The sequence below is a fragment of the Ischnura elegans genome, chromosome 10 (assembly GCF_921293095.1).
Source record: "Ischnura elegans chromosome 10, ioIscEleg1.1, whole genome shotgun sequence".
Lineage (NCBI taxonomy): Eukaryota > Metazoa > Arthropoda > Insecta > Odonata > Coenagrionidae > Ischnura > Ischnura elegans.
In genome coordinates this window covers 6,033,272-6,047,441 of record NC_060255.1, presented here as the reverse complement: position 1 = coordinate 6,047,441, position 14,170 = coordinate 6,033,272, and the positions used below count along the sequence as shown (strand labels likewise).

Genomic DNA, 14,170 nt, shown 5'->3' with positions numbered 1-14,170 from the left:
TCTTACAGTTTCCTTAAAATGTTGGTTTCATTCACCTTTTCCATGCTTAAATCTTGCCTATAACCTGAACAGCCATGGCTTGCCCCCCCCCCCCCAATCCCCCTTGTTTTGATCCTGGGTAGGCCCTTGCTTCCATTACAAATAGTTCTAAAATAATGAATAAGGAGTGAAGGTACCTTGGTGGCTGGCTAAGGGGCAAGGGTAGGGACATTATTCGCCCATTATTCTTATGCTCTAAATGGTCGGACACCAAATAATAGGAAGGCCCCCGACCCTCAACCCAACCCTCTGGGATGCGGCCTCACTCAATTCCCTTAACCCTGAATACCAAATGGGTTTTCGGCCCAACGTCAGTTGTTTCAAGAGCCGCACGTGGTGTGAGCATCGAAGTGTGGGTCACCAACCCATTCATTGTCTCCAGTTTAACTTCCAACTCGGGAAACAGTGAACGACTTGTTTGCTAAAATATAATTTCCATGAACGGTCGCCACTCAAATTCCACGAAAGTGTTTCTAGGAAAAATTAAAAGAGATATATTACAATCCCATTGGCCTCCATCTTATGTTATTTTCAGTACCTGCATTCCCACGGAATGGCACACCGGGACTTGAAACCAGAAAACCTTTTGTACGAGTCGGAGAACGAAGGATCGCCCCTCAAGCTGGCCGACAGTGGCATGAGCAGAATCATGCTCAGTGAGAGGCAGACGAGCGTTTGCGAGAGCGCCGGATTCACTGGTGAGTCAAACATGAGCTCTTTAGAGTAATAGTAAGTATTCTTACGGTTTAGGTAGAATCATAGGTAGGAGCATTTTGTGAATTACCCTGTCCCTCCTCTCCCCCCAAATTCTTTTCATTTCGAAAATGAAAAGGAGACTTCGTTGGTTTCCACTGATTTATTTCGCCCGTACGACATGTTCCGAACCATAGAGGTCATTATAATAGAGGATAATGACCTCTATGGTTCGAAACATGTCGTACGGACGAAATAAATCAGTGGAAATCAACGAAGTCTCCTTAAGTCGAAGTATTAGCTTTTATTTTCGAGTATTAACTTCCACATAGTTGAGCCTAATGCCATTGAACGAATCTTTTCCTTTCTTTTCAATTTACAATGAGGAATACTCCCTTTCATTCCATTAATATCTTTCATTATCTTCCTACTCTTTCCCCCCTCCCTGTACAACCGGTAGACACGATAGTAAAAAAAAAACATTCCCTCGGGCTTCCATCGAAATCTATTTCTAAGCAGTGTTACGGGAGTATTGATGAAAAACACAAAGATGAGAAACGTGCTTTCAGAATGGAGCGCTCGGATACGAATGTTCCTTGGTTCAAATCCAGCTGCTTAAGATGCTGAAATATTTTGTGTTAATTTCTAATAAACAGTGGGCAGTTCAACCTTGGTGATTGACTATCACCGTGCCTTCCCATGATAATGCGTACATCGCCAAATCAACTTAAAAATCGACTAGCTTGCGTCTTAGAAAACGATTACAGTCAAACCTGCCCAAACGACCTCTTGTTTTCAGCGGCCACTTCTCTATAAGTGGTAGAAAACATTTCCCGTGCAATTAATCTAAATTTCCCCTCTTTTCGACTGCTCACCTCCTCCAACGACCGGCGGCCATTTTTCAGACAAACATTCAATCCTTAAGTGACCAAATAACGACCTTAGCTTTTACCAAATTGGTTGAAATATCGTTTGTGAACTTATCTCTTCTCATCTGGAAGCTCTAGGAAAACTAGAGCATCTTTTTGTGCTCGATTTCATGTAATAAAGCTGCCCCTCCAAGTTAGTTTACCCAATATTGCTTTGATCATGTACCCACAGCTCGCGGCAGTGATGGCATTTATAGGTCCATGAAATCAATACTTCAAACTTTTGAAAAATAACCATGCCAGTTTGTTGACAGGATTGAGATTTAAAATATCTCACTTCTATTCAGCGGCCACCTCCTTAAGCGACCATTTTCCTTCAACCCGCTCGGCGTCTGCTGAAGAAAGGTTTAGTTTAATGTTTAAATTAGCGATATAAATGAATTTCCGCATAAATATCTATTTGGTTAACCACTGTGTACTCAAAAATAAATATTGCTATTGACACTATAAGTATTCAGAATCCACCGAATGATATGAGGCCAAAACCGCGCGATCAATATAGACAATCTCTCATCTACAGCCAGTGCAGTCATATTTTATCACGATGGAATCACGGGCAGTCGCCATAAATTCTGCACCGTACGTACGTACACGCGCAGGGCTTTTGCCTCAGGATCGAGATAAAAGAGGCCATTGCCAGTCGCTTGCTGCTCGTGGAAAACAAACCGATTGCAGGCTGACAGAGAAGAAAAATCATCTCGACAGTCGAAATAATGTCGCACGACTTTCCATCGCTCTAGCGATGGCGTGCCGACAACTCATTTCCAATATTCTCCCCGCTCACGGATAGAGACGTGCAAAGGGCGTAATTGGTGTTTAAAAGCTATCGCCGCAATCGAACGTACATAATACCCTCTTAACGGTTGCACTGCGTCAGACGCCTCACAAGTGCCATTGTGGCTATTGTGATAGATGCTGGAAATGTGGCATAAATCATACCATTTCGCATGCGGTAGAAACGAAAGACAAAGATAAACTTATCAACCATGATGGGAAAAAAGTAAAAGCTAGGAATAAGACGGTTCGATCACTCGGTTCTAACGGCTCCTGATCTTAGCATCGGAATCGGTATCGAAACCAAAAAGAATCGGTTCTTAAATAATTTGCGCTGAACTCAAATGATTAACTTTTTTTCGATGTTTATATGCATTTGATGCTTTCAAATATTTATATTAAGGAGCAAATCAGTTGTGAGAATACTTCAAGTATTAATTTAGGTAGTTTACGTAATAACTTAACGATAATCATAATAAACCATTGAAAAGCAGTGAAAATGAAACGTTTGACAAAGAGCCGAAAACTAGAACCGGGACCGAGAACAGATTCCGTGAACCGAATCATAACCGACCATTTCTTAGAGTAATAATATCCACTTCTCAGCGTCAAAACATACTTTTTCATCCTACTTTAAAAAAGCTAAATGACTGCTTGCGTAGATGTAGATATGGGGAGACGAATTTCAATTGAAACTTTTATCATGCCAAATTATGATTGAACTTTAATGACATGATAATATTACTGAATATGAGGCATTGGATAAGAATAAAAAATAGCTTTGAGATTAGGATCATTCCTCAAAATACATGCAGTTTAACTCCGATTTGTCTTAGGAGACAAATAAGGACTTCAAACTATAGAAATTCCAAGTTAGATAAAACATTCAAGATCAAAATTTTTAATTTTTGTCATTGACTCATTGAGCTCAAAACGATAGTATGATGAATAGTGTAGTGCGCGCAATAGACCAAATGAATCCACGCTCAAGCTATTCCAAGATTTCCCGATACAGGCGAATTCCATCTTGTTAAAATGGGTGCAAAATTAGAATGTAAAGATCGGGCATTCTGAGATGCAATAGCCATCGTGTGGGATCCCAGGAATATTCCATTCTTCCAATCGCCACTGCATTCGAATTTATATGCAGAGAAAATTGGATGATTTCCCGAGTATTTTAGGTGAGCGAAATTCTCGAAGTACTGCTAAAAATATTTTAATCGCGCATTTTATTGCTTTCGCTCGGGGAAGCAGTATCAACATTGTATTTTATGGCTTCAGTGCAACAACTGCCAATTCTAGTTTTGTACATTTTGTGCTATCGTGGTTCAAATTGTGAAAGTACGTGAAATAGTAAAAAAAAAAGTTTAGAACCTGTCTCGGAAAGGAATGTTATGAATTGGTCTCAAACGGCGTTTGCTGGATGAAACAGAATATCATGCTACTTTAGAGAAAATTATCACAGAGGTAGGCGAAGACTATGCATTTTGATGATGCCTGATGGGTTTTATAATGCATCTTCGAGACTGAAATGGGAGAGAAAGGAAATTGGCATTTTCAATGGGTCATTCGAGAAATTAGTGGAGAATTTATAAGCCATTCCACTTCAATTACGCATGTCATCGGTGCCAATCGTCCAGTATAATGTCACAAGCTTTCGCTTCACGGTGACAATAAAACTGCATCCGAAGCATTTCGGCAGTCAACTTCACAGCGCGTTTACGGTTGTCATTTATATAATCCGTAAGGGGTCGTGGACAGTGCAGTGGGAAAACTTAGCAACTCATTTACCCATAATTCGATTACTTTAAAAGCGTTTTTAATAGTACCGTAACGAAGAGAATGTTGGTTAAATTCGAGCTGCTTGTAAATAAAACAATGCAGGTCATTGACTTTTTTATATTGACAAATACTACCACATCGATTATAATCGATAATAATCAATAATAATTATTATTGAGCCAAAAATCTGCTTTGTTAAATTTTGTCTTAAAAACACCACTCATCCTTGATATGAATGAATGAAAGGCATTAATAGGAATCAATTACGCATGTCACCGGTGCCAATCGTCCAGTATAATGTCACAAGCATTCGCTTTATTTCGTATCCTGACGTGTTTATCAAGAACATGGGTTGAAACTAAGCCTAAAAATAAAATCTTAGGTATGACTAAAAGGGAATGCGTGAATTCCAAATCAACTAAATTAGTACAAAAGCATTAAACTCAAGAGATTGTAGCGAGAAATTAACTTTCAGCAAGGAGTGAGATTTTGACATTGCGATTCTAAGTATGCCTAAAGTTAATAATAAAACGTTATTGTACTTTTCCACACGATTTAATTAATACGACCGGTTTCGTCGCAGAGACGACATCATCAGGTACAGAAACCGTTATAACCGTTAACCGTTGTACCTGATGATGTCACCTCTGCGACGAAACCGGTCGTATTAATTAAATCGTGTGGAAAAGTACAATAACGTTTTATTATTAAGAATGGATTTTCACAAAGTAAAGCCAGAAACAATCGAGTTTATGACTAAAGTTATTAGGTTGCTAAAATTTACCACTTATAAACATTAAGTACACCATACATGCATGCATGTATGCTCTTTCACATCGACGGAATTTGTATTCAATTACACTTTTCCTGCATTCAAATGACGTACAGTAGAATATTAAAAATTAATATCACATTCTCTTTCAGCCCCAGAGATCATTCTTCACCAAGAAAACGGCCCTCCAGCAGATCTATGGAGTCTAGGAGTTGTGCTGTACATAATGTGAGTAGACGTCTGACGGGAATTCGTGTCCAACTTGAAATGCGATTACACTTATATTTTGATAGTCAGATAGATAAAGCATAGGCGTTTGGGGGAACACCGATCCCAGCGAGAAGAAATTTGCCATTCTGGTTACATACGAATCAAATTCACATTCACGCAAGTCGCCATAGGGGAATATGCAAATGGAAGACGAAAAAAAGAGTTAGGATCACAAATCTTCAATTTCCTCAGTGATAAAAAAAAAATAAATATTTTTTATAACTACACCAACACACCGTATCTTCAAGTTTTTCATGTTAATAATTTTTGCCTTTTATACTTTTTTATAAATTTATCTCCCATTAAAGATGCAAAAGGCTGCTTTTTATGTCCCCAAAAATCTTTTGATGGCACATTTTTGGAATCCCTCGTTGCTTCTTAAATTTTTCCTAGCAAAGTTATTTTCAATGTAAATGATCAAGTCATAAAATGTCAAGTCGTTCGTACGTCATAAGTTTATCGCTAATATTTATCTAAGATAATATTATCAACCCCTTCATTTTTACCAAACCTTTAATCCTCCAAGAAACAAATGACGTATTGTCACTTGTTTTATTAGTCCCAATCTAAGCTTCATTTCAATAGGTAGGTATGTTAGAGCTAAGTTCACGCATGGCTGATCTATCCCCTATAAGCGTAGCATTGGCAGCAGTGAGCAATTCTTTATTCTGGCAGCTCTTACTTAATTATCCGTAACATAACATCTTAGTTCTCAAGTTGTAAAGATCAAAAAGTGGCATTATGTGAAATACATTTTATTTCTTGATCGCGCGATGGATTTATGCATGCTTAATCAATATCCATTTTAATAACTTCCAATACAAGACGTAATTATACAAGAAAGTTACGTTAAAGTACCTCTGACAGCAGTTAAACTAGATAGACACTAGATAGTTGGTAATTTAATAAACACTAAACGGATATCAAGTATCCGCAGTCAGAATAATTAGACCTGGGAAAATTCCCAGTTCGTAGATCAAATCAGTTTAATAATATCGTTTCCAAACATATGCTTGTGTTCTTCGATGAATGTATCAGGCGTCTGCTGGGAACAGCAGTCTTACATTCAAGAAAGTAATGATTAAATGCTATAAGAAGAGTTGCTTGTTATTATAAGTTTGAGTTCAAATCGCTGATGGGAGTAATGAAACTACTTATAGTGAGTGAACAGGGAAATGCGATGAAATCGTACGTCCCACTTACGCATCAATTCAGGTCACGGTGACCCTCATCGTGTGCTGGAGATACGTGTTTTCTCAAGTATACCTCCGCCGTAAGAATTTCAACAAGACAAACGTGATATATCACGGCGGGCGGCGGCGTGTGCAATGCAGCATATTAAGCTCCGAGGCGCGCCGAAATTTTTCATTCTGGTCGCATTGTTTGTTGAGAGAGAATTTCCGAGAGCAAACACCCGTTGACACCCGCGAGGAGACTTCTCGCCTGATCTTTGCGTTCTGTCTGTTATTCAAGAGATCCAGCTTCCATTCCAACAAATCCCATTTCTTTATGTGTCTCGTTCTACCCTAACTCATGCGAGAGCGCTCGAGGATGAGATCCACGAGGAAGACACATGCGTGTTTTTCTCCGTGCATTTGAATACGCCGTTCTTAAACCTGCTAGCAGTCTCGGTATATTTTTCAAAAAAATATATATATAATTTCTCGAAATACGATCACAGATACACTAACATTGTATGTTCCACAATTTTTTATCAATCTGGCCCAGTTTTCGACACTGTACTCTATGTCATTCTCAAAGGTGACATTGTGTAGTGTCGAAACCTGGCTAAGAATGATAAAAAAATTGTGGAACATACAATATTAGTGTATCTGTGACTACAAGTATGTTTCATGTCACACAATTACACCGAATATCGCCATCAACCCTAAAGTTGATATATTTTTTTCAATCCATTTCACATTCTATGCCATCGTATAAACATATATTTTCATTAAATTCACTAATTCATGATCAACTTTGTGGTATTCCATTATAAGTTTTCCTGGATATTACGCAATTACTTATACCACTTCTTTTTTACCCGGGTTTCGATGAATTATCATCATCTTCAAAAATAATTATAATTTTTATAATTTTCGCCTGAAGATGATGATAATTCATCGAAACCCGAGTCGCGCTCTGTAAAAAAGAAGTGGTATAAGTAATTGAGCAATATACAAGAACAATTATATTTAAATTCTTTATGGTGTGGATAATATTTTCAGCTATCCGTCTCAAGTAGTAGCAGACCCTTACTAATCCATTCAAGATGTATATTTCACCAGAAAGTTCTGGAGTGGTAAAATAGAGGTAAGTCACAGCCGCGTTGATTTCATCCATTCAGGGTTCCGTTCCATGGGCAACCTCGCACTTCGAAAATACATTTGGTGGTGTTCGACGGTTTCAGCCGAAATTCAAACCCCGAACCTTTCCATTAATTGCCGTTCTTCTACCCACTTCGCTTGCTCCCAAATATCTCATTAGATGGTTTTAATTTCACCATTTCAAATAGTAAATTTCAACTTTATAACTTAAATATATATAATAATATGAATCAGCAAAAGGATCCAAAGGTTACAGCGGCCTTCATAGGATAATTCGTATAGCATCTGTTGCGCAGTTCTTGGTGCCACAATAATGCATGGTACTGGTCTGTCCCAGTGGAGTTTCGCATCCAGGAAACGGTCTCAGAGGGCATCCCAAAATAGGATGAAGACGCCGGTTCGAGGCGCTGACCGCTGCTGCGAATACCAAGGCCAACTGGGCGAAATCGTTAATTCAGGAAAGAGTTGAGCATGTCATGCGTAAAGCAGGAACCGGCTCCAGAGATTGTCGTCGCCAGTGACCGCCACCCGATGACGCGCCCTCATCCAAGGACATCGCTCAAAGACCTTCAATTCTTTTCTATATCAACTTCGGAGGACCACTCCGGCTCGTTTACTCACAGATAATTTAAATGTCTGCTTTCCCTCTCGCTTGTTATCAGCGTTTCTCTGGAGAACGATAATTTCGGCGTATCTCGGCCAAACGAACCCAGTCAGCGAAGAGGATTAAAAGCCTAAAAATTTAGGGAAACGACACATTTGTACCAGCTTTTTTGATGCGGTAATCGTGTTTCGATGTGGTTTTTAAAAAATTAATCTTTATTTTCTCTATGGGTGGACATGTGCAAAAGATTATTTTCCAACCCGATGCATTACACATCTGTGTTCGATATGATTGGTAAAGAGAACGCAAGACATCCTCTCCACCACAGAGAGAATTTCCGAGAGCAAAAGAGTTTGTTTTATTTTTCGCAACAGACTCCTGCTTTACACTTACGTTATCATAGAAAATTACAAGAATAAAGTAACGAAAGGCCTTTGTCGACATTCGCCAGCATTCCAAATACGAAAATTTTAACATCCGAGAAAAAGCTACAGGAAAATTTTTCGAATTTTAAATTTAGCTATCGTCGAGGGACAAGTGGATGGCAAGAACGGAAAAGGAAGACCTCGAATGAAATATATGGAACAAGCAAAGAAAGATGTGAAAGAGAAGAAATGCGAAGGTGTGAAAAGATTAGCTGATAGGAGAACTGAGTGGAGAGCTGCGTCAAACCAATCTTAGGATTGTTGACCGGTGATGATGATGACACTTAGACAAATGTTAACTCGGTTTTATCCAACATCGTATGCAAACTCCCACGCGATGGCGCGAGTATGGAGCTATCTAAGGTTATGAAAGTGAGGAGAAAGAGGCGGTCGAGCGGTGGTGTTGAGTTAGTTCTCTTGCCCTTAACCTTCCGTTCGCTCCGACGATGCTAGTCCACCAGGAGGATGCTTGTTTATAAACTAAACAATACCCGGAAATTTGTGCATGCGTTAGTGAATTATTTCGCCAAATGTCGCCTGCCTTATCTGAAACTGCATGCATCCGCCGGACATCGAACATTTGCTATTTTCCGCAAGTCTGAAGCAAGCACGAAACCAAAAATTTGCTTTGAGGGACTTTTGAGGCATGCGGGTTACCTACGCACGATTTTTTTTAGTTGCACGCATCGGAAAACCTTACATTTTAATGAGTCAGTTATACGTCGTATTTAGTGTTAATAAAGCTGAAATTTCAATTCACCCGTCAATATTAGCAAAAATTATGAAATGCGACTGTATCACTAAATGAAAGTGTTACAGGATAGGTGGCATTGGGCTATATAGTACTCTTCTCAACAGATGTATCGCGGACAGTCGCCAAAAGGGAAAATCGTATTTGGGGAGGTGTAGCCCCCGAGTCCCCCACTGCTAAATGACTGGTCTGAACATTGATCATTCATCGCAACTAAATTAACCAGTACTACCCTATCATCTTTCCACCATATTGTAATTGTTATAATTCTGTGAAATTTTACTGTGACGATAAGTAGAACCAGATTAAAATCATTATTTACATGGGGGCCCAAGATGGTGTGGTGACTAGAGAATTAGCCCCTTCTTGGGGCCCAGATTCACATCCCGACGGTGGAGTAGATATTAAGGCCGCTATGCACGGTGAATTACCATGCAAATGATCTTGCGGAATGATCAGACGAATGAAATCATTCGCCGTGCATAACGGAAAAATTTGCGAATGAACCGTCATGCGCATGATCATTCAGTGAAAATCAGCAGTGGCGCGGCGAGGGTCTCCCCCCCTCCCCCCCCCCAGAGCTCAGAGAAATGTTTAAGTTTAATCCATTTTAGTTCATTGGATTCATATTAATGATGGAATAGTATAAGGATTAATAAAACATCCCTCAGAAAGCCGTAAAACTCACCATTTATCTTAAAATTCCGCAATTTATTAATCTCGCACCTACCGCTTATCCTGGTGGGTATTCCATACCCCCACACACCCCGGTATTAGTTGCCCCCAGCCTTAATTCCTAGCTGCGCCCCTGAAAATCAGAACATGTTCTATTTTGCTCGAATGATCCTGTCAATAATCACGTGATCATTCAGCATGATAATTCGCATGATCATTCGCCGTGTAGCGCGGCCTTTACAGGAGAAAGCTAAAGTAGTTAGGCTCCTGCCTAACTACTATAAGTAGGGCACTTCAAACATACCATTCCGTCCGTTGGATGGGAAGTTAAGCAACTGACCTCTCGGCCTTTTTTTTTAAAGCAGCCTAATGTCGACGCCGGGTTTCTCTCCGTCTCTTTCCTTCTTTTTCTGATGGCGAACATCAACTTTACAGTCGGTTGCCACATCCGATTCCCCATATCACTGTGATTTCATTTCGTGAATAAAATGAATGAAAAATTCGTGAAAAAATGCAAAACCCTTCGTGACTACGCAATTCAAAACAAATAAATACTCTTCGCATATCCCATATAAAATTGTATCACCACCATGGACGATATCCGCCTAGGTTAGAGAGCAAACAAGAAGATGTGAATAATTCAGTCCCTCAATTGTAAAGTTGATACTTTTTCCTGCAACTTAAAGTATTCCGTTAGTTTAATTATTATCATAATACTTGAGGTGCGATCAACAATACAACAGATTTTTATCAAAATTATATTATTGAGTATTTTCATACAATTATCCACAATTTCCCTATGCTTACACCATACGGGCTTGGGTAAAAATACTAATTTTCAAACATTTTCCGGAAAATGGAGGACGGATAGACCATTTCTAGTAACCATCAGTCAATGAGGTACAATTAAAATACCATACTTTGAAATTTCCAAGAAAGTAATATAGGAAAACCGTTTCTCGGAACAAACCCCTCGAGGCCAAATTTTGAAGAAGGGAAGTTTTACGAGCAAATACTTGCAGGATAATTTGTTTCATTCATCTATTTAGGATTTTTCGTCAAGCTACTACGGATAGGACTGGCCCCATTCTCACGCCTATGCCCGCACAGGATTACAACTGCCGTTCCAGCTGAGAGTAATACATATTGTATTAAAGGGACCAACATTCAACATCAGCTTCTCACCGTACAGCTCAACCATCCCCCTCTCGCTGGAGATTCGAGCAGATCAATATTTATGCTGTATATGTGCTTTAGGGGAGGGGCGGTTGGCGCTCGGTGGCTTCCGGGGTCGTTAAAGCCATTCGTAGTGAGCGGATGGGGCAGTTGGGCCAAGACGAAGTGAATAATCTTACAATTAGTGTGTGTCACAGTGGGAAGACGCCCACCGCTGCTCAATAGGGCTCTCATCCGCACGCTGAAGCCGCTCGCTTTTTTTGAACTTCAACGCGGAATACTTTCCAAGAACTGAAAAAGACTGGTGCGGGAAAAAGGAGCACCAGTTAGCAGGTCTTTATATCATGGAAATTTCAAATTCTACTCTTCTAATCGTGCTCCATCGACTGACGGCCACCGAGCTAGCACGCCTGGAAATTGTGTTTGAAAATACACATTTATACACTGACCCATTTGGCAGTACGGGTCTAAGAAGCACGGGAAATATGCTCGTTACTGTCATAATTTATACTTGAATTTATGACAAAAACCTAACGCAACATTCGTTATACTACGAAAATAATGATAAAAATAAAATTTAGGTCTGTGATCGCGCAAATGTTTTATTTATTGGCAAATAAGTTCTGTAATTAAAGTCAAACCACGTTAGTAAATGAAAATGACGCTTCGGTTGCCTGGGAAAAATGTGTTAACTCAAAAAATGCAAGCATTGAATTACCCACATTCTTAATACCCAAATTTTACTTTTCAATCTCGATGGATGTCGGAGCTGATGAATTTTCTTTCACGAAATCATAGGCGAAAATATTCGTGTTGAATCGCGCGACTCCATTTTAAATGACCGAGGCATTTGTGCGAAGCGGCAGTTGGTGGAGATGCGGAAATAATCCACTTGTGTGTCCCAGAGAGAAGACCCCCCCATCCCCGAGTAAAGTCCTCATCCGCAGACTGAGGCGACTTCTTGAAACTTCTCCGCAGAATACTTCCCAACAACTAAGAACTCGATGTCACATTCATGAGCGCATTCATAAGCAGGCTATTTTGGCCGCAGATACGACTGAGGGCCTCACTTTGAGGAAAACTCACGTACTCAAAATAACCGACAAAATTATTTTATGCAATTATACACAACTTCTAAATTAACCCGACTAAGATTTAGATAAGTTGTGTTACTATCAAGGCATATATTTCTCCGGGAAACTTCGGAAAATCGGGAACGATACACCTCGGCTGTCCCATTAATCCGAAGCAATCCGCAAATAAGCATAAATGGACATTGCCATGTACCAAGGATGACTTTGAATGATGATTTAAGAAATAAAATGTGTTTCCTATCAGTTTTTCAATAGTTAAACCATATTTATGTCTATATAGTAAAATTATAAGCTTTTATCCGCAAGTTGATTAAACATAAAGCATTTTTCACTCGGATTCCGCGCAAGAAAACGTGAGTTTGTAATTTAAGCGGCGGTAAGAGAGACAGACAAAGAGGACTGAGGATTGATGGGTATTTGTCTCAGGCCTAGAACTTGGACTTGGTGTGCAGGAACGATTTATAAAATCGATTTCAAGCGTTTTAAAATTGTATGTCTTGGAAAATATTTTATTTTGAACTAATTCGACCAATGCTTGGCCCGATACAATGTTTCTTTTTCCATAATTCACCGTAGAAAACTAAAAGTAATTCCTCACGTTGGTTCTGTAGTTGGAGATTAGTCTCAAGCGGATTCCCATACTAATATGTGGCCCAAATAATGAGAATTTATGTACCGTACAAGTAGAAAAGCTGATCCTCAACTATGTCTGTATCTTGGTAGCGGAAAAACCTGTCGAAAAAAGATCGGATCAAACGAAAAGTGAGGTGGGATTATATTAAAGTATTTTCATTCCTTCATATGGATAATATGTGTCCAAAAACATTAGATCTGCGTCATAAATTAAAAAATATTTTTCCCCGGGTTGTGATGTTAACCCTACAGAATATGTAAGCTAAATCTTAGAAGTTATCAACGGGATAGGGAATGAAATGAAGATATTTTCACTTAATAATCGCTAATTTCACAACAAATCACGCGAAGCATTCCGCAAATAAGCATAAACGGACATTGTCATGAGGCAAGGATGACTTTGAATGATGATTTGAGAAATAAAATGAGTTTTCTGCCCGTTTGTCACCTATTTAAACCATATTTACGACTAAATAGTAAAATTATAAGCATTTATCACCAAGTAGATTAAAAATTATGCATTCTCCATATGCATATGATGTTTACTTTCCACGAGTAATTTTAGCCAAATCATCTTAGAACAGAGCGTCTAAAAATATATAGTTTTAGCCATAAAAGACTAAATTCTCTACATTATTTAACGATGGATTATAGAAATATAGGGATGAAAGGGCCAACTTGGTTACACATGCTCATCAGTTTGATCTTATTGATCAGAACATAAATGTTTTGTCTGAAAATGTGCAGTGCATTTATGAATTAGTTTAAGATTGCCTGCTCCTTGCAGAACGCCTACCTAGTAGGCATGTAAATATTACGAAGAAAAAATATGCTCTATTACCGCATATGAGATTAGCTTTAAAGAGTTTAACCTCGCTGAGAAATTATTCAATGGTTGCAGCAGTACATGCGCATCCTTCATTTTACATGAATTTGGGATAAACGTGATTCTTCAAGAGTTTTAATGATTTTTCGAGGGTGCATCATTCTCACTCGACCGGTATTGAGGACTTGCTCGTTTGAAACCTTAAACTATCGTCTTTAAATTTTTAAGATATACAGACTATCCCATTCATCGCGGGACAGTTTTGATCTCGAATTTTAGGCTGAAAAAGTAATGGGATTTTGGTGAAATTAGACAAATACATCAGAAAAGGTTGTGTATGTCTTGTTGGACGTAAACGATATTTTATAATTTTGACCTTTTGACCTAATAATGTGGATCC

At 39.0% G+C, this 14,170-nt stretch overlaps 1 protein-coding gene across 1 annotated transcript in view; it reads left to right on the top strand.

Moving 5' to 3' along the window:
• Positions 1-14,170, top strand: part of LOC124166839 (calcium/calmodulin-dependent protein kinase type IV-like) — a 97,126-nt gene that overhangs the window by 70,868 nt on the left and 12,088 nt on the right. Inside the window, exons 6-7 of the mRNA XM_046544538.1 lie at positions 575-737; positions 5,142-5,217. Of these exons, the coding sequence (XP_046400494.1) occupies positions 575-737; positions 5,142-5,217 (239 nt within the window). The remainder of the gene's footprint in view (positions 1-574; positions 738-5,141; positions 5,218-14,170) is intronic.